The 20,479-nt window shown below is 39.1% G+C and overlaps 2 protein-coding genes across 7 annotated transcripts in view; one reads left to right on the forward strand and one right to left on the reverse strand.

The window, feature by feature from the left end:
- Positions 1-882: 882 nt before the first annotated feature.
- On the reverse strand, positions 883-3,164 carry LOC131328374 (uncharacterized). Its single transcript, XM_058361323.1, has 3 exons — positions 3,049-3,164; positions 2,097-2,965; positions 883-1,946 (listed from the first exon to the last, which is right to left on the reverse strand). Exons 1-3 carry the CDS (start codon positions 3,162-3,164, stop codon positions 883-885), a joined length of 2,049 nt encoding a protein of 682 aa, XP_058217306.1.
- A 1,612-nt stretch (positions 3,165-4,776) lies between these two features.
- LOC131331347 (protein SABRE-like) overlaps positions 4,777-20,479 on the forward strand; it is a 64,379-nt gene continuing 48,676 nt past the window's right edge. For 5 of the 6 annotated variants that reach the window (XR_009201365.1, XR_009201364.1, XM_058365237.1 and 2 more), the window contains exons 1-5: positions 4,777-5,091; positions 8,380-8,491; positions 17,195-17,455; positions 17,836-18,101; positions 19,580-19,793. Coding sequence is in view for 4 of the 6 variants with exons in the window: in XM_058365237.1 (XP_058221220.1) it covers positions 5,021-5,091; positions 8,380-8,491; positions 17,195-17,455; positions 17,836-18,101; positions 19,580-19,793 (924 nt within the window). In the remaining 2 variants the exon portion in view is untranslated. The remainder of the gene's footprint in view (positions 5,092-8,379; positions 8,492-17,194; positions 17,456-17,835; positions 18,102-19,579; positions 19,794-20,479) is intronic. The other variant, XM_058365238.1, reaches the window with a different exon arrangement.

Here is a 20,479-nt window from a genome sequence, read left to right on the forward strand (position 1 = left end):
ATTCCAAGCAAACTTTTTTGGGATGTAATAATGCTGCTGCTGTAGTTATGTTAGTCCAGTTATGTTTGTACAGCTGTTGCTGATGTTTTGGAACAGTTTAATATAATCGAGAAGGGTTGCAGCTGCTAATGCTCCTGTTTCTTACTAGTCTGCTAATGCTCCTGTTTATTACTAGTCTTATGTCTTGGATACTTTGTTAAAATAAAGATGGTGTCTTAAATGGCTGCAATATCATCTGCTGCAGTTTCTTTGTATTCTGAAGCTAGGTTGCTGCTGTTTTTCGGCCTGTTATGCAGCTGTTTTGATTCTGTTATGCTGTCCAATTTAACCACATCTGAAGTTCCAAAGGCTTTTGTAACAGAATGTGTAAAGCGGAATATGTAAAGCTCTACTGTTATGCTGTCCAAGTCATGCTATTAACCGAATGTGTAATTTGATTTTGCAAGCTGGTTTGTCCAAAAAAAAGATATATCTCTATACAACTGATAAAGACTAACCACAAGTTTTGCAATGAATTGTCAGGAACGTAACTTTTCATGTAAGAAACATCCCTTTAAACCTTGGTAATGATTTAGTTATCAAAAATCTGGACAACATTACGAACATATATGGTCATATAATTGAGTATGACATACGTAACTTTAAAAAGCAGCCATACATAATGTTATATACGTTATATAACTATGATAACGTTATATACAGTGTACCTGAACAGGAGAACAAACTGTGCAAAACTCATGTATACAAAATATTAAACTCTTTATTTATCCATAATCCAAACGAAACAACTTCAATATTTAAGCATGAATAAGGAAACCCCCCCCAACTTTATTCTATTCTTCATCATAATCTCTCCTTTATTCTCATATTTGACTCCTTGCCTCATATATCGCTTGGCTCTTTGCATGTTCTTCGGTTGTGCTTTGAAGCCTTGTGGCACCTCCCACATTTATTTGGCCTAGTATATGACTCTTCACCCCTTGAACGAATGCGTTTAACTTTGGGCCTACCTGCTGGCTGCCTGTTCCGTGGAGGGTTTATAACTCGTTCACCTCCATTTGTAAAATCAGGAATGTCACTCTCTACAACTGGATATATGGGTTCTTCGTATGCACGACGATACGCATCGACAAGGTATAACAGATCCATGTGGTCCACCAAAGTTCCTTCCCCTCCGCAAGCTTTTATAATAACCGTTGCAGCATGCCTACAAATGAAACCGGTAGACTGCCATTTACCACAAGAGCACGTCCTTTCCTCAACAGACACTACCTTAGGGGGAAGACAACGCACCTCGTACAAACTACCCTTTGACATAATGATCCTCCACGACCTTCCTTTCTTGATAAATCGAGCTAACTTCTTATCCATATTCGGACAAATAACTGAATTCCATTTCATCGACTTTACTCTCCTATCTGCCATTTGCTTCATAATTTTGCGACGAAGTTCATCAACTAAATAAAAAACAGGCATTTCCCGAGCTTTAAGAATCCAATTGTTAAACGACTCCACAGCACTAGAGCTCATCTCACCGTACCGTTGACCTTTAAAATACGCGTTACTCCAATGCTCTTTAGGGACACTCGCAATAAAGGTCCTAGCTTTATCCCCACCAAATTGGTAAAAATCTTCCTCCGCAGCTTTGTAAACCGACACCGATGAAGCATATGCACATTTGTTGAACAATTCTACGAGCCTATTCTGAAAACCTTTCCTAAACCGACCAGGAAAGTGATCCTTCAAGTTAAACTGTAGGTGATAAAGACAGTATGCATGATGACAACCGGGAAACATAACAGGAATGTTGTTGACAAGACCTGTGTTACGATCAGTAATAAAGGTAACAGGACGAGTGGACAATGTACTCCTCAAAAGGCCAAGAAACCAAGTCCAATTAACATCATTTTCAGCGTCACAAATTGCATAAGCTATAGGGAATAAACCTGCACATGAATGATAAACGTATAACGTTATATGCGAACTTCTTTCATGTGTAGCTTCATAGAATAGAACATACAATGTTATATATTAAAAAATGTAAAAATGAAATGTAATATATAAGGATATAACATAAACAACGAACACAAACATACATTGATTTGTATCTTTCCCTGTTGCGGCAAGGAGTGTTCCTTTGAATCTACCCTTCAAATGGGTGGCATCAAGACACAGAAAAGGCCGACAGTAATTGAAACCCTTGATACAAGCATCAAACGACACAAATAGCCGTGAAAACTCTTTGGTTACAGGATCAGATTCTAGCCTCAATACGCTCCCCGGATTCGTAGCCCTTGCAGCTTCAACGTACCACCGAAGCCTATCGAATGAACCTTCATAATCTCCATACAATTCCCCCCTTGCCTTCTCCACACCTAACCAAGCATTATGATAGCACAAATCAAGACCATATTTGTCCGTAAACCAATCCTGCATGTCGATTGGAGAAGTCTTGGGTTTTTTCTCAACAATCCCAGCTATCTCATTCGCAACCAGACGGGATGACACACGCTTATGCTTATTGGTTCGGTATGTTGACCCACAATTATGCTCATTATGACACTTTTTAATATGAAATACACCATTGGTCCTATTTAAAATAGCATGCACCTTCCATTCACACCCTGTAATAACACAAATAGCCGTAACCCTAAGTAAATCATTTTTCACGAAACGATACATGAAGCCATTCTCAATCACGTATTTAGCCAACACAGCCCTGAACTCCTTCACACCTTTGGGAAACTCTTGTCCGACACCCTCTATCAAATTAGCCCAAGCTTCAGTCAAATACCTAGTCTTTGTATGTTTACAATACTTTTCCGCGGGGTCCATTCCATCCACATATTCTACCTCATCATCAACAACTTCATCAACATCATCCATTTCATCAATAGTACTACCAACAATTAACCGGCTACTATGTTCATTCTCGTCAACCTTGGCATTTATGCGATCACAATTACTATCAAGAAAAGCATGTTCTCAAAATCAGATTCATTCTGAAGAGCACAAAAACCATCCTCATAAGCATATGAAACAGAAAACCTCCCTACCGACAGATTCTTCCACCTATTACAAATGCTGCTTAAGACATCCTTCAACCTACCACCACCCGATAACCTCACCGGAAAAATCTCCAACCCATACTTACAAATAAACATGACTGTTGAATCCATAACAACTACACACGTAACAATACACAACAAAAACAAAAACCGATAAATAATGTTATATATCAAAAAGAGGACAAACTTTCAAACATATATGGTCATATATTTGCGTATGTCATATGTAACTTGTAACTCTATATACAATGTCATATAACGTTATATAATATCAATAACGTTATATCAGTTTCAAAAACGTTATATAAGAACACTAACGTTATATGCATAGTATCTGAAAAGGATAATATAGAATGTCATATAACGTTATAGAAGTATAACGTTGTTATACTTATATATACTTATATAACGTTGTATATAGAGACAGAGAGTGAGAGAGAGACGACAGAGATAGAGAGAGACAGAGACGATAGAGAGAATGAGAGAGATACCCAAGAGAGAGAGAGTGCCTACAACATCAATAGAGAGATACGATAGAGATAGAGAGAGAGTGAGTGAGAGAGATACCCGAGATGGAGGGAGGCGATACTGCTTGGATCAAATCAATATAGGGAGACGACAGACGATCACCGGAGGAAATTTATGCGAGATCAATCGATTTTTGCGAGACTGCTCTTTCTCTCGGTCGCTTTATTCAGCGTAACCATTATTTCCCGAGATCTTTGCGTGAGTGATTTCAAACGTAGGATAATGGGGTAAACGGAAGAGATTTGAATGGGAGGGTAAATTTGTAAGGCATTATTTCCCTTTTAAAATGTAGTGGACTTTATGCCTTATCAAATACATATTAGTGGACTTAGTGGGTTACAAATTTGATCAGTGGACCTAATGGGTTAGAAGTAGGCTATAGTGGACCCTAGGCCAATTTTTTATTAAATATAATGCAAGCCTTAGTTTGGTTTATCAGAAAATCCAAGTGAACCTTAGTCTAATAATCAACTACAATTAACAAGCAAATAGACTACATTTCATAGGACTATACGTAGGGCTTCATAAAAAGAAGAAGAAGAAGAAGAAGATGTTCATGGACAAGTGTGAAGGGGGAGAAGTTTGAAGACAAATCAATGAGGCCCTATGTTTGCATGTGGATTATGTGAGAATATGAATTCCTCGTAAGTAAAGTAAAAAAAGGTATCATAATGGAGAGGTCCGCCAGCCTTCACCCTCAAAAGCCACACCATTGTCAATAGATACAAAAAAATGCAAAATGATAATAATTTGATTTCAAGTTTAGATAACTAATTAGGTTGTTGCATATAAGATCAGTGAAATTCTCGAATTCTCTTACTCATCTAAGAACTCTAATTTCCTTTTCACCATTGGCTAATACATTCGGGTTCTACCCTGTGGATCCGCTACCATTTAGGCACCAATTTTCCTCTGAAATGCCATGTTACATCCACGTTCTATAATGGTAGCTGGTTGTTATGTCACAGATTCCGTTTGTTTTTAGATGGAAGTTGACGACGGGTTTTTCAACAGTACAAGTGTTTATTTGACATATTTAAAATATTAGGTGTCTATGAGTGATTCTGATGAAAGACTGGGGTTGTTTTGAAAATTTTCGACTGGGGTTGTTTTGAAAATTTTCACGAGAGAAAATGGGTCCTATACCGTTGTAGCCGTTTCCGCACTTTCCGAAAACGAAACACAGAACCAATACCAAAACGACCGCTTCTGATCAACGTTCTCTCTCTCTCTCTCTCTCTCTCCTCGTTTTCGCAATTTCAGTTTCAGGAAAAAGATCCAGCGACATTCACAATCGAAAAACTGATCCTAGGGTTATTTTTCTCAATGCGAAGTTATGAGAGTTTCGCTTGAATTATTGATTTCGGACAATGCATGGATCTTAGAACACGGAGTACAAGAGATCGACCCGATTTTTGGTGGCAATGGCGGCCTCTCCCGTCAAATTCTTATTGGGATTTCTACTAGCCTCGTTCATTTTATGGCTGGTGTTCATGTAAGTCATCAGTTTCGACGTTTTTACTTACGTACTAGCGTCTCCGGCACAGGCGATGAAAAAAGAAGAAACAATCACAGTATAGATTGCAACACATTTTTTGAAGGATAACAGTAAACAGAAAACCATTAAAACAAAAACGAAGAGTGAATATTTTAGTTCAGGGGAATAAAATGTAGAAGAGATTTATTTTATATAGAATAGTGTATAAATAAATATATTTACCTAGATTGAAAACTTATTAGTCCCAGTTTACTTCGTTTTATTGAGTGGTATGATCTATTTACTGGCAAATTTAAATATGTATTTACTCTGGACTTGGACAAATGATCCAGTGCAGACAATATTATCTAAAAATCAAATTATATGCACAAATATGTATAATTTGGTGCATTCTTCGAAGCGAAGCGAGCCCCTGAAACCCCATTGGAGCTGCCCATGCCGCTGACCATGGAATGACTGAAGAAAACTGAAAAACCAAAGAAAGAGGAATTTGGTAATATGGGGTTTTTGACTCTGTCAAGATACATATCTATGGAAGCATAGTTGTCTCCTTCAAAGAAGATAGAAAACTGAAGCGGTTAACCAATCAAAATTTGTAGATAAGCGTGGGGCAGTTATGTATGGGAGATTGTAATTACCACTTTAAAAAGTAAATATAATATTCTTGCTAGATAATTTTGGAACAAAAAAGTATGAGCCAGTATTAAAATAGTGTTCACACCAAGTTGAGTGTTCCCTTGGTAAAAGTAATAGATAATAGAATCCCTTCATAATAGTAGTAAATTTGTATGTATGTCAGTAAATTCAGATAGAAAGAAGTGCCTGACAGGCCCTTCGTTGATTAAATGCTGTGGCGTTTGATCACACTTTTGCAATTTAGAGATGTTGCTTTGTTGGATTCGATGTTTTACTTTATCGTTTTAAGTGTTCTGTGGTCGCATTTAGCTCATATTACTTTGTTGAGTACAAAGATGTGAGGATTAGATTTTAAGTTTCATAATATAAAACATGTTTTATTTGTTGGATTCGATGTTTTACTTTATACCTGTCAATGTTACATCCGCTAGGGTCCAAAGTAAATTTGTATTTGCCTATTCGGTGTATGTGAAATGGAAAGGGAAAGCAATTGTGAGAGAGAACTTTTTAGATTACTTTTCACTGTTGGTTTGCAAGCTTCGTTCCTTGACTTCTTTGCTCAGTCAAGCTTCCTTGTTCCTTAGTGTAGTCTCGGTCCATAGTTTATGACTCCGTTCCTTATAGCTTAGCTGCAAGAAAACCCATCGTACTTGCTACTAAATACAATTAAGGAAAAGAGGAAAGGAAGGATGAAAGAAAAGAAACAAAAGTGAGGAGGAAACTTAAACTTCCTCTTAATTTCCCTTGGGTTTTGTTATTTTCGCGTGATAACTAGGTACCAGACATGGAAGGAAGAAGAAAGGAAATTTGGGAAGGGAAACAAGAAAATGGAGAATGAGGATGAACACTAACATGGGGGGTCCAACTTCTTGTGAAGCCTTTTGATGTCTTTTGTGAACGCATCAAAACATATGCAATTGTGATCCTGTGGTCAAAAGTTTTACGACCCAACATAGATACCACAATCTAAAAGAACCAATACTTTCAAAAGTAATTTGTGCTCATCTCAATATTTGTGTCGAGGATAAACTATTAAAAAAAAAGCCTCAAGACCTTCGAATATATGCTTTACCCTTCAGTACTATACGCCTTGTGTATGGGATGTTCGCACAAAGTGCACCTGCGACTTTCTATGAGAGGCTTATTCTTCCTTAGAACCACATGGCCTATGTATTGTATGAATTTTTTAACTCAGGACTTCAAATTAGGGGAATGTATAGGCATAAGCATTAATTGGGATATGCTGATTTCAGTGTATCCCTAACGTGCTTGTGTTACTAGTAGAAAGAGAACTGACATACAGACTTGACTTAGAGACATAACTTTAGCTAATGAGCTTTAACTGCATTGTTTATATTAACATATATATGGGTGTAGGAAGCTTTCACAACTATTATTTAGCATGGTTATTATCCTCTCTTTTTTCTTAATCTTTAATGTCCTTTACTTATTTACAAAACTCAATAGGTATTGATGCATTAGTGCCTACACCTTGCCTCATGGGGGATAAAACGCCTCACATTGCACATTTTCCTTTAAAAAACTGAAAAGACCTTTGAAAACATGGCCATAGAACTCGAAATCCAAATATAATGAATCGCTAGTTTGAGAAAGCAACAATTCTACATGATAGTTTTGCTTTTTCCAATGATTTTGGGGTAGGGTTCCTGTGCTCGGAATCACAACTAAACAAAGATTTGTTGGCATGAATTGGCTCGTAATTCTAGGCCCTTTTTCGGGACAAAGAGGCATGGAGAGAGAGAGAGAGAGAGAGAGAGATGACTCGTTGAGGAAATGGGAAGCCCTAGGATTTGTTTAATCTGAATGTGCTGCAGTATTTTGCTTTTTGTTTGAACAACTTCAATGGATTACAGGAGTTCTAGTGACTTTGTCCGTCACCAGCCCTTGTACTAGGAAATTCTGCAGTTAGCGGTTCGTTAATAGTTAATACAGGTATGAGCTGGTTGATATATCAAAGCCCATACTACTGGTAGACATGAGTAGGGAAAGTTATTGACATAGATGTTGACACACTTCTTGCAATTCAAGGCTGCATACTTGATGTATTTATGCTTCATCCATCTCTTGAGGTGAATTCTTTCAAAATGATGTCCTTATTGTTCTATTTTAGATAGAAAAGGCGTGTTTGTCTCTAAGATGGTTGATAAATGGTGATCTATGGTCATGGATGCTTTTGAATGTGTAAATATCTTTGTTCGACACTCATTTAAATTTATGGGATCCCTGAAATGTTTAGTGGGAGATTTACCAAGCTAACACGTTTTGTAATCCGAAAAACAGTGCTTCTATGTTGTGCATGAACTTCCTGAGGGTCTTTTAAACACCAGTTATCATACAAAATAAGAGAAATAGGTTTAAGAATATAATATTTCAGTTTTTCCCATGTCCTTGAGATGAAAATTAGATGAATTCAACACCTAGACCATACCAATATCTGAGTCCATGCAAACATAGGTGGCAATCATCCTTATTGGTAGGTGCTTCTAACATTACCATCCTAGATGCATCGTTACGATCATGTATGCCATCTTTATGATCATCAAAGTGATGATAGATAAATGTCACAGTGGTTTGAATTCATTTGGTCCCATTTTTATTTCAGATCACTTATTATACGTACTATTTTAGGTTTGCGTTGAGGTTGTTTGCTTGGATCTTAAGCCGGCTTATGGGAGCATCTGTTGGATTCCGGATTGGAGGATGGATGTGTTTAAGAGATGTTGTTGTCAAATTCAAAAAGGTTATTTTTTTTGCTTCAGCTAATGGGTTCCACTTATTGTTGAACAGTAAGCATTGTGGCTTCTGTGCTTCCATTTTGTATTCCTTATAACTGAACACAGCTGTGACTGTTCATCTGTTTTTCCGAACCACTATATGATAGAAAACAGAGAAACAGAGACGGAAAATACTGATATTATTTCTGAATGAATTACAATGAGGTGAGTACATCTTTAAATAGAGTAAAGCTATGCCTAAGAAAGGAAGATTACAAGATTTGATTACGATATGATTACCCTATGATTACGATATGATTACCCTATGATTACGTTATGATATGATTACGATATGATTACCCTATGATTATGCTATGATTTGATTACGATACATGTCCTAAAATAGCATATTACAAGAAGATACAGAATATATATTCTAGATACAGAATATATATTCACACCCCCCCTCAAACTCAAGGTGCGAGGGCAGAGACCATCGAGAGTTTGTCAAGGAGAAAGCGGAAACGAGCAGCGGTATGGGTCTTCGTGAAGAAATCAGCCAGCTGCAATGTGGAGGAGACGAAGGGTAAAGCAATGGTGCCAGACTGAAGATGCTGACGTATGAAATGACAATCAATCTCAATGTGCTTCGTGCGCTCATGGAAGACCGAGTTGTGGGCAAGCTGAATAGCACTCTTATTGTCGCAGTAAAGAGGCGTAGGAGTAGTAACAGAGACCCCCATATCGGAAATAAGCCAGCGAAGCCAGACGATTTCAGAGGTAGCATGGGCCATGGCACGATATTCAGCTTCCGCGGTGGATCGAGCAACAACAGATTGCTTTTTGCTTTTCCAAGAGATAAGAGAATCGCCTAGAAAAACACAGAGGCCAGAGGTAGATTTGCGGTCATTGACATCACCTGCCCAGTCAGCATCAGCATAAGCATGGAGGGTTAAGCTTGATGTAGAAGAAATCAGAAGGCACTGATGAAGGGTACCACGAAGATAACGGAGAATACGTAAGAAGGCAGCCCAATGCGTAGTCCGGGGGGTAGAGACAAACTGACTAACAATGTGAACTGCATAAGAAATATCTGGCCGAGTAACAGTAAGATAAACTAAGCAGCCCACCAATTCGCGATATTCCGTAGGATCCTCAAGGGGGACACCATCAGAGGCACAGAACTTGGCATGGAGTTCAAGGGGAGTATCAACAGTCTTCGTATCCGTGAGACGAGCACGGTGAAGAATATCAGTAACATACTTGGACTGTCCCAAAAGATACCCCTGAGGAGAGGAAGCAACTTCAATACCAAGAAAATAACGTAGCGGGCCCAAGTCTTTCATTTCGAACTCACGGAAGAGATGACTTTTGACTTCAGCAATAGCAGTAGAATCAGAACCAGTGATGATCATGTCATCAACATAAAGTAAGAGAAGTACCAGGCCATGAGAGGTGCGACGGAGAAATAGAGCAGAGTCATGCATGCTGGGCGTGAAGCCAATCTGAAGAACAACATCTTGGAAGCGTGAATACCAAGCGCGAGGGGACTGTTTCAAGTCATAGAGAGCACGACGCAAGCGACAAACCATACCGGAAGGATGAGAGAAGCCATGAGGAGGCCGCATATAAACCTCTTCAGAGAGATTGCCATTGAGAAAAGCATTCTTTACATCCAACTGAGAAAGAGGCCACTGGTGCACTGCGGCCACTGAGATCAAGGTGCGAACAATGGTCATTTTGGCAACGGGGGCAAAAGTTTCCTCATAATCAATCCCATACTCCTGAGAAAACCCTTTAGCAACTAAGCGGGCTTTATACCGTTCTAAAGAACCATCAGAATGAGTCTTAACCTTGTAGACCCATTTGCAACCGATTAGATTCTTACCATCCGGAAGTGAAACCAACTACCAAGTTTGATTGTGAGCAAGAGCAGTAAGTTCAGCTTGCATGGCATCCATCCAATTGGGATCATTGCAAGCTTCTTTATAGGACCTAGGCTCAAAATAAGTGTGAATGCGGGAAAGGAATGATTGATAAGAGGATGAGAAACAAGTATTAGTAAAGCCATATTTTACAGGTGGTTGACGATTGTCGCGGACGGGATACCGGCGGGCAGGCAGATCAGGATCCGCAGAGGCAGATTGGGGAGCAGCTGTAGAAGTTGGACGACGGGTGTAGACCTGGGTGATCGGAGCACGACGAGGTGATGCTGAGGGGGCTGTAGAAATATCAGATACCTGAAGAGTGGAGGTGTACTCTTCGGGAGGCACATCCAGATCCATAGGAAATGGGTCAATATGGATCAAGTCTTCTTTGGCTACTGGAGCAGTGCGAGGTGGAAGAGTAAAATAGGGAAGACGCTCTAAGAAGACAACGTGCCTTGAAACATAAAGCTTTTTGGTCACAGGATCATAACACCGATACCCTTTTTGATTAATGCCATACCCTAAAAACACACCTAAGACACAGCGGGTGCTGAGTTTAGTGCGGTCTTTCTTGGGGAGGAGAACAAAACAGGTAGAACCAAACACTCGAAGAAGAGAGTAATTAGGAACCTGACCATAAAGCCGCTCATAAGGAGAGCTACCAGAAAGAAGAGGGGTGGGCATCCGATTCAGGAGATAGGCTGCAGTGAGAACAACTTCTCCCCAGTAACAGGACGGGACGGAGGAAGATAGGAGTAGAGACTGAGCAGTATTAAGAATGTGACGATGTTTTCTTTCAGCTCTACCATTTTGGGCAGGAGTGTCAGTGCAAGACGATTGGTGGATAGTCCCAAGCGAATCTAGGAATTTATGAAACTCTGAAAGTGAATATTCCCCACCCAAGTCAGACCGAAGAATTTTAACCGATGTAGAAAACTGATTTTGAACCATGGCATGGAAATTCTTATAAATCGTAAAGAACTCAGATTTGTGTGTCATTAAGTAAACCCAAGTATACCGACTAAAATCATCCACAAAAGAGACATAATAGACAAAACCACCTTTAGTAGCAACCGGAGAAGGGCCCCATAAATCAGTGTGAACAAGCTGAAAAGGCGAAGTAGAAATAGAGGTACTTTTATTAAAAGGTAAAGCTGACATTTTTGCAAACTTACAACCACTGCATTTTGAAATATTACTGACTGAAATATGACCCAAATGACCTGACTTAACTAAAAGTTTTAGACGTTCACTAGACAGATGTCCTAATCTAGAATGCCAAAGATAAAATGGAGATGACTTATGATCTAAACAAAAAGATGGCGCAGCAGTGGAAGAAGGTTTTATTGGGAGATGCAAGTGCTCCAAAAGATAGAGATCACCAACTCTACGGCCTGCCCCAATCTGCTTCTTGGAATCCCGATCCTGCACAACACAACCAGAGGAAGAGAAAACAACATCAAAACCAGAGTCGGATAATTGGCTGATTGAAAGTAGGCTCGAAGACAACTGAGGAACATAAAAGACATTAGGAATAGATAGTGAAGGTGCAGTAGAAGATAGAATGGAGCCAATAGAAGCAACATGCATGGGAGAACCATTGGCTGTGGCAATACTAATAGGAAAAGCAGGTGGCACACAATTACTAAGAAGAGACATATCAGGAGTCATATGATGAGAAGAGCCAGAATCAAAGATCCAAGTGGTGGGTTGGATACCTGAGGTGGGAGAACCATGCAAACCTGAGTGAGTGGTAGTCATGACAGAAGCTTGGGGGAACCCCCTGGAATGGCTTCCATGTAAGCCTGAAACTGTTGAAATTGCTCATAATCAAACTCTGGAGGTGCACTACTGGAGGCCGGTGCTGCCAAGGCTGCAGGAGGGCGAGAATGCTGTTGTGGTGCCCGAGACTGATGCGGGGCATGAGGACCTGTTGACTGAGTAACATTTCGTCCCTTTGGCTTGGGACGGTTAGGGCATTGATGCTTCCAATGACCCTTCTGATGGCAACAGTTACACTCATCTTCAGGAATTTGAGGCCTTGGCTTGGCCGCAAATTGGACAGGATGAGATGCTGGAGTGGGCGAGTGATGTGTCGGATATTGGCTAGATGGAGCAAATGGAGCAGCAAAGACAGACTGTGAGGGAGGTGCAAGATTAGCCACTTTGAACCGCGTTTCCTCAGCGATAAGCTCATGAACAGCACCATGTACTGAGGGCAATGGAGACCGATGCAAGATAGCCCCATGAAGAGGCTCAAACTGAGGCCGAAGGGCCATGAGAAACTGAACAAGTCGTAGTTCCTCACGAAATCTGACATAACTATCAAGTAGCTGCAAATCTGAAGGTTCCATGAGAGCTAACTGATCCCAATAAGTAGTCATTTCGTTATAAAATTCTTGAATCGATTTATTGTTTTGGGTGGTGTTTCGGATGGACATTTCAAGCTCATATCGTTTAGCAAAATTTGATTCAAGATACAGAGCTTGTAGATAATCCCAAACTTTCTTTGCTGTGTTATATTTCGAAAAATTCATGCCAATACTTGGTTCTATGGAGTTGTGAAACCAAGTCAAAATCTGTGCATTCCCTGTGTTCCATTTTCCCAAGGCAGTGGCATACCCTGGGTCTTTTGGATCAGAAGGAGGTAGCGTAGAACCGCCTACATATCCCCACATTTCTTTACCAACAACAAAATTTTTCATCACATGAGCCCAATAGGAGTAGTTGTTACCGGTCAAACGAACACTAATAGCCTGATTTTTATCGCCAGACATGATGCTAACAGAGAAATGCAGTCAAAAAAGAAAACAGAATACCAGAGTACCAATCTGCCTTAGACTGGTTCGTCGGAGTTGTAACAGAGGTTGCCGGAGCTACTGCAGCGCCTGCAAGTGCTGCTGGAGGTTGTCGGAGTGTGGGTAGGTCACCGGCGGTTGGGGAGGGATGGGTGTCGGCTGCTGTGGGTATTTCTTGTGATTTGAGTTGCTGAAAAACAGAGAGATAGGGAACGATAGTAGCTGACAGAGGGAAAGAGATTTGAGGATAGAAGACTGATTGGAAAACAAGTTAGGGTTTCGGAATCGGCTCTGATACCATGATAGAAAACAGAGAAACAGAGACGGAAAATACTGATATTATTTCTGAATGAATTACAATGAGGTGAGTACATCTTTAAATAGAGTAAAGCTATGCCTAAGAAAGGAAGATTACAAGATTTGATTACGATATGATTACCCTATGATTACGATATGATTACCCTATGATTACGCTATGATATGATTACGATATGATTACCCTATGATTATGCTATGATTTGATTACGATACATGTCCTAAAATAGCATATTACAAGAAGATACAGAATATATATTCTAGATACAGAATATATATTCACACTATATACTTCTTTGAGTAGACAGTGATTGGGTTGTAGGAATTTTATTAAGCTGAGAAGAATTAGATGCAGGATCATATAATGTTTCATCAGAGTTTTCTTTAGCTGCCCTTTGGGTTTCTTCAATTGGTTTCTTGCCAATTGAGGGATTGGGTCTCGGATTGGGCACATGATTTTTCTTAGCTTTGTTAAGATTTTGATGTCGTTCTCCTTGTTCCTTTTGGTTTTGTATCAATATCAAAGATTAATGAAATTTTTTTGCCGTTCAAAAAAAAAAGAGAGTTTTCTTTAGCTGTATAGTGGGTAATGCATCAATTATGTGCTACTTTTCCTAGAAAGTAAAGTTTTAACACCTTAAGTTATCATTATATGACACAGGTGTTTCCCAGGATTTTTTTATCGTATGTAACAAGTGACAGTGCATCTGTGTATTTATCCTGTAGTAGTTACATTAAGGTATCAGAAGATGGGAACACAGTGTGGTTGGAAATTAAACCATAACGTTAATAGATTTATCAATTTGACATTCCCTTGCAGGAGTCGTCCACTTATCTGTCCATTTATCCCATGGTAGTTAGATTAAGGTATTAGAAGAGGGAACATATGGGTTGCATAACTATTTAAGTTAATTATCTGAAAGGAAAAGGAAAAAGTGATACCTGTCTACCTGGACGTGAATTTTCATCAATGTTAAATCCAACAGTTAATAAGATAATCATGAACAATGTCGGTAATTTCCAATTTTAATCCATGTTGTAGGTCGAGAAAGAAGGAAAAGTGTTTAGGGTGTTAATTAAGCCAAAAACACCTAGGTTATTATATATACAATGTGTGAGTTCAAAATCAAATTACAAGACTGAAATACACTCTCACTAATACTTAAATTATATAACTTCTAACACTCCTCATCAAGCTTGGGAACAAATATCACTAAGTCCTAGCTTGTTACACACTATGACTCTAACCGAGGCTTGAACAACAATTTTAGTAACCATGGCTCTGGCAGTTGTCAACCAGAAGGTTGAAACAGGAATTTGAGGGAGAAGAATGCAGATTTGAACAGAGACAGCAAGTTGGAAGTGGGGAAACTTCAGTCCGGGTGCTGAAGCTGTTACACGGTCTTGGGTAGAACTCAACCCCAAAAGCTAGCTATTGAAGTGAGGGTGCCCTCACGCGCTGCGTGCTCAATTGCCAGCACCTGCTGCGTGCAGGCCAGAGACACACACCCTAGCCATCGCTGGTACCTAGCTGATACCATGTTACACGGTCTAGGGTAGAACTCAACCCCGAAAGCTGGCTATTGAAGTGATGGTGCCCTCACGCTTATATACTTCAGATACTTCATTGTATTACTTTGGTACTCAAGCGATGTAGGTGATGTGGGACTTCACTTCACAGAAACTGCAGTCCGCTGAAACAAAGGTTGATGTTTGGCTGCTCCAGTGAGTTGGATGCTGCAGTTTAGTATCAGAAACTGCAAGACAGGGCGCGCAAAGCTGCAGTTTTGTTCTTTTTGCTGCAGAGGTGGCCGGAAGCTGGGAGTGCTCCGGCAAGGTTCACCAGAGGTTGGCGAAGGTACGAAAGTTGCAGATATAGCAGTGATGTTGCAAAGTTCTGCTGGAGAATGTGCAGCTGCCGAATAGAAGTTGTAGATGCAAATGCAATGAATCCGGTGGAGGCAGCCAGTGCAAACAGTGTAACCTATGCTCTGATACAAGGAAACAATGCAAAAGAGAGAAAGAGAGAGAAAAAGATATATTGTATATTGCTTATAAAAGAGAGAGATGAATACAAGTCTAACCATTAAGGTATATAGAAAAACCCTAGTGAACCCTAGGAAACACGAAGTCTAACCTATGCTTAATGAATAACATAAATGACAACAAATAGAGAAACCCTAGTGAACCTTAGGAACCATAAAATCTAAACTACCCTAAATGAATAATATAAATGACAACAACCACAAAATACTACTCTATATTCACAGAAAGTGTCGGGCTTGCCCTATAGGAGTCAAGGTTAGGAAAGGGGTTAGAAAGATCTGGTGGTTGGGTTTTAGTTTAGAACATAAAGGGGCAGAAATGAAATATTTACCAATTGTTTGGGTTAGAATTCATTGCACAACCCCCAGAGACAAGTGATGAAGTTTTGTCCAAGTGGCCTCTTTAAACATAAAAACCCCAGGTTTACAGACGCTGTTGGAAATTTCTCTGGTTCTAGGACTATGACTTTTAGTTGGAAATTGGAATCTTCCACCAGTGAAATCACATAATCCAACTGTACATCATGCATGAAAACCCAATAATTCATCCATCATATCATCCACACCACCTTTATAGCCCATCCCCAATGAATTTTTGGATATTAGCAAGATTCTCGTACTCTTGAAAATAATTAGCATAAAGTAAATTAAGTACTTAACTGCTCAGAGGAACGTAGGATAGGACCCAGTCAGACTAAAACTTGGACCATTGGCTGCCCCATGTGGTCGTGCTTCCAAACCAAACAAAATATTGAAATTAACAATTTCCCTTACCCTTGAAACTACCAGCATAATATAATTATATAAATCAGCTGCTAATTTAACACCCTCACTGGGATGTAGAATAGGAGTGCCATTGAAACTTAAACATGGACCATTGGATGCCTTGAGTATGGATGCTTTGAAACAAAACCACTTTATGAGATTGCTCTTATTTCTTAGCCTTTTTTAAAGCACTGCAGCAATACTCGGATTCCCAACAAGAGCCACAGTGGAAGCCGAGGGAGGTACCAAACGTAAGAGCCTCCAACTATAATGTAACCATTTGAATGGGCATACAAACTTTAGAGGTGGCTCCCAATTAATGTAACACTTAGTTTCATATAGGACTTTGTTCCTGCAAGCTACAATCTTGCCAAAAGCCACCCAGAACTGAAGTCTTAATTAAGCTATATTCTGTGGATTATTTTCCTCAGCATTGCTCTTTGTAGGCTGCAAGTTTTTGTAAATTTTTTGTTATATTGTCTCTGTAATAAATTTCTTTGGAAGGCCATACAAATGGCCTGCAATGACTGTCGTCTGTTGCACATATCTTTTGCTTGCTTCGTAATCCTGGTACCATTGGCTCTTATAGTTTTGCAAGCTTTCCAGCTGCGTCACATATTCTTGTTGCTGCTATATTTAAGTTATATTTGTTCCTTAAAATTTATGAAACTTCATTATTAATGATCTCCTTAACTAAGCCTGAAAGAAACTTTGGTTTTCAAAGGATGTAAATGAGATTGAGTTTTGGACATGTCACTATTGGTCTTTTTGCTTGAGTTTTATCAAGCATCACTAGATTCGTTTGGGGAAAGAGTTGGAACATAATATTTAATATCGGATCAATTTTTTCATGTTGTTTTGGGTTTGACGATTCACAGGGTGTTGTTGAATCTGTATCTGTTGGTGAAATCAGGCTCAGCTTACGCCAATCCTTGGTTAAACTTGGGGTTGGTTTTATTTCTAGGGACCCAAAACTGCAGGTGTTAATATGCCATTTACAAGTTGTACTGAGACCTTCAGGTAGAAGCACACAGAAAATCAGGTCTCGAAAGTCTCACACTTCAAGTAGAGGAAAGTGGAGGGTTGTGGCTAATGTGGCAAGATATTTGTCAGCTTCTATAAGCGAATTGGTTGTGAAGGTAAGTGCTGTTTAATGAAGTCTTTTTATTCATAAATGTTCTTATTGTATTTGTCTTTGTTGATTCCTGCCTCCAGTACTTCTTCAGTTCAGTCTGTTGCATGGAAGAAGGCCAAGAAGGTTCTTCATGGCTGTTTTGCTTCCAAAGTTACAGAATGGCCTATGTATCCTGGAAATATTGAATCATTAGAATTTACAGGCAATTATAATGTCTAATTTACTTAGGTGGATAATTTTGGATTTCTTAGGAAATTTCCAAGTCTACGATGCTGTCTATTTTATTTTCTATATGAAATTCTTTCTGGATCATCTCTTATTAGCTTGCATATTTTCATGCTGAGATGATTTGTTTCCTTTCTAATATTAGCTTAAATGTTGCAGATGCCCAGAGCAACTATTGCTGTTAAAGAACTCAGAGCCGGTCTATCTAAAGATGGTGGATCCAAGCCAGCTCTGTTTGTTAAGCTACACCTTTTGCACATCCTCGGTCACTTGGGAGGGCCATGGGTCAATTATGATCAAGCATCCAACTTTAACCGTGGTGGAAACACTTCAGCTAGCCCCACATTCTTTGCCTTGTTGGAAACGAACCCTGCTCCTTTCTACTGCACAGAATTAATTCTTTCTTCTGAATTTCGTCATGATGGGTAGGTTTTGTTGTTTCTTTCGAACTTTTTCTTTGTGTGAACATGAGTCATGAGTCCTCATCATTCTTCTCTCTTTTACTTTTCTGAATAGTTTCCAACCCAGATATATTATAATAGGCATGTTCTTTGGGCATTTGTTCCTGCATAAGTTGTTACCTAGTTGATTTATAACTGTATGGCATTGTGCTTTTCATTTCTGCATGTGCTGGAAAACCTAAACAAGTGAATTTCCACAATGCAAGGTTGTATCCCCCGGCACGTTCTCAATTACGAAGTTTTCTTTGGTGCTGATAGAAAATAGAATAAAAAGAATAGATTAGAGAGAAGTACACAGAGAGGGGGAAAAAATCAGGTATTCTGAAATTTAACTTCAATTATGCCAAAAATCTGATAGAGTGAGCACTCGGCATTCATAAAACTAGTTAATAATTGTTACAATATGTATGCGAACTGAAAATTTCCCAACTTCAATTTCTTGTTATGTTTAATCCAGTTTTTTTTTTGCTATTTCTCTCTCCGTGCTTTCTTATTCTTCTTCTGGTTCAACTCTTCCTGCTTCTACGACAGAGCTTTATCCTTGACTGCGGCTGCTTGTGCAAGGAGAAAATAGAATCAATCTGTCATCTATTCATTCATTCTCCTGGTGTGAGGGGTTCCTCCACTTAGCTCTGATCAGGGTTTAGTTTGTCGCTAAGATCTTCTATTGAGCTTTGAGTTTCTGTATGTTTGGATGGGAATGACCAGGCTCATGCATTATTCCTTTGGCGGTGTACTCAAACTGTGAAATTTAACTGGCTATTTTGAATTGCCATTCTTTTAGATGAGTGGTGATTCAGTTTTGGTTAATCGCGTTGGATATTATTGGTTGATACAAAGTATGTTTGTTCAGTTGTAATTAGTCCAAGGATTGAGACAGTTATATTTGGCAATATACTTTTTGTGTACATTGGTTGCACCCGTTGTGCTAACTAGTAGATTACTTTACCTATGAAAAGATCAGAAAGTAGGAAGGTTAATCTGTCCACTTAGACATAATGGTCTACTTTGAAACTGTGAATCTGCATGTTTGACTGCTTTTACTATGGGTATAGCAGGATTTGATTGAATTCATTTTCCTTTCTCTGTTCATAAAATTTGAGAATTTGCACATAACTTAAGGAAAGAACATGTGTAGAAAAATCTCAAAAAGCCGTTTCATTGAAGCGTATACCAGGATTTCGAAAGGCTCCTTAAACCTAGCCATCAATGGTTCAACATGCCACTATTTATAATTGAGCTCAGCCAAACGTCTTCTTATCTCTCTTATTTTGCCTGACATTACTGAATTATCTTGAGATCATCTGTCCATGGCCTCTCATTGTCCTCCCAAGCATGATTAAACAATGAGTAATAAAGAAGGAAAAAGTTTATCTTTTAACTGTCGTAACAGTGCTTTGTTTTTCAACAGAGCTCCTTGAGTTTGATACTTCTGGCTGCAGGGAAGCAGGTGTAGTAATCAAGAATGTGGACATTTTAAGTGGAGAAGTCACGTTAAACTTAACCGAGGAGTTGGTTCATAGAAAGAAGTTTTCATCTGACACGTGCTCTCATGCTGCTGAAGTTGCATCTAGCACTACTAAAGAGTCACGGATAAAACAAGCTGCACTTTTGTCTGTGAAGATGAAGAAATGTATTTCAATGATTCCAGAGAAGGTCAGGACATTCAAATTGTGAATTCATACTATTTCCTCTCTCTTCAACTTCTACCCTTCTATTTTGACATCGTCGCTCTGTATTTGTTGCTTTAGGAATTATAAGATTCTATTTGTTATGATATATGCGTAAATTTGGTATTAAAGATACATTTAGGAGCTTCATGCTTCACAAGAAATATAATTTGACTTGTTAATTGAATTTAACTTGGACACTTGGTTATTGCTGATCTTTTTGTATCTTTACTCTTTGAGGGCAAGGGAATTTTTGTCGATACTTTTGCTCGGTGACAATGGAAGAGGGTTGCAGAGTAATGAATCCTAATCTAGAGTGTGCTGGACTGCAAACATAAGAAGTTTTAAACCAATGGGAAGGAAGATGAAGTTTACTTAAAAAAAAGTATTGCAAAATAGTAGGGACGTAAGCGTTTCGTTTTTAAGACAATTTGCATGAACCAATTATATCGGTTTTGTAGTTTTAGGAACTGAAACCGACCGGTAATTCTAATCAACCAAACCAATCATCGTGCATTGAAGCAGTTCGGTTTGGTTCAATGCCATCAATTTAGGGCTCAAAGTTGGGTACAACTCCAAGAGCAAAATTTTTTACCTTGGGATAGAAGCTCTAAGTCCAATGACAATGCTAGAAGGGGCAAGAAAAACTTAACTGTTGAAAGGGATGGCGAT

This window comes from Rhododendron vialii, chromosome 6a (genome assembly GCF_030253575.1).
Source record: "Rhododendron vialii isolate Sample 1 chromosome 6a, ASM3025357v1".
NCBI lineage: Eukaryota > Viridiplantae > Streptophyta > Magnoliopsida > Ericales > Ericaceae > Rhododendron > Rhododendron vialii.

Excerpts from the sequence above, each read along its gene's own strand:
- LOC131328374 (XM_058361323.1), bottom strand. The coding sequence starts at position 3,164 with ATGTTTATTTGTAAGTATGGGTTGGAGATTTTTCCGGTGAGGTTATCG. Across the intron at positions 2,966-3,048 it reads AAGAATCTGTCGGTAGGGAG|TAATTGTGATCGCATAAATG; the intron begins GTTTTCTGTTTC and ends TTTTCTTGATAG. Across the intron at positions 1,947-2,096 it reads AGGGAAAGATACAAATCAAT|GTTTATTCCCTATAGCTTAT; the intron begins GTATGTTTGTGT and ends ATTCATGTGCAG.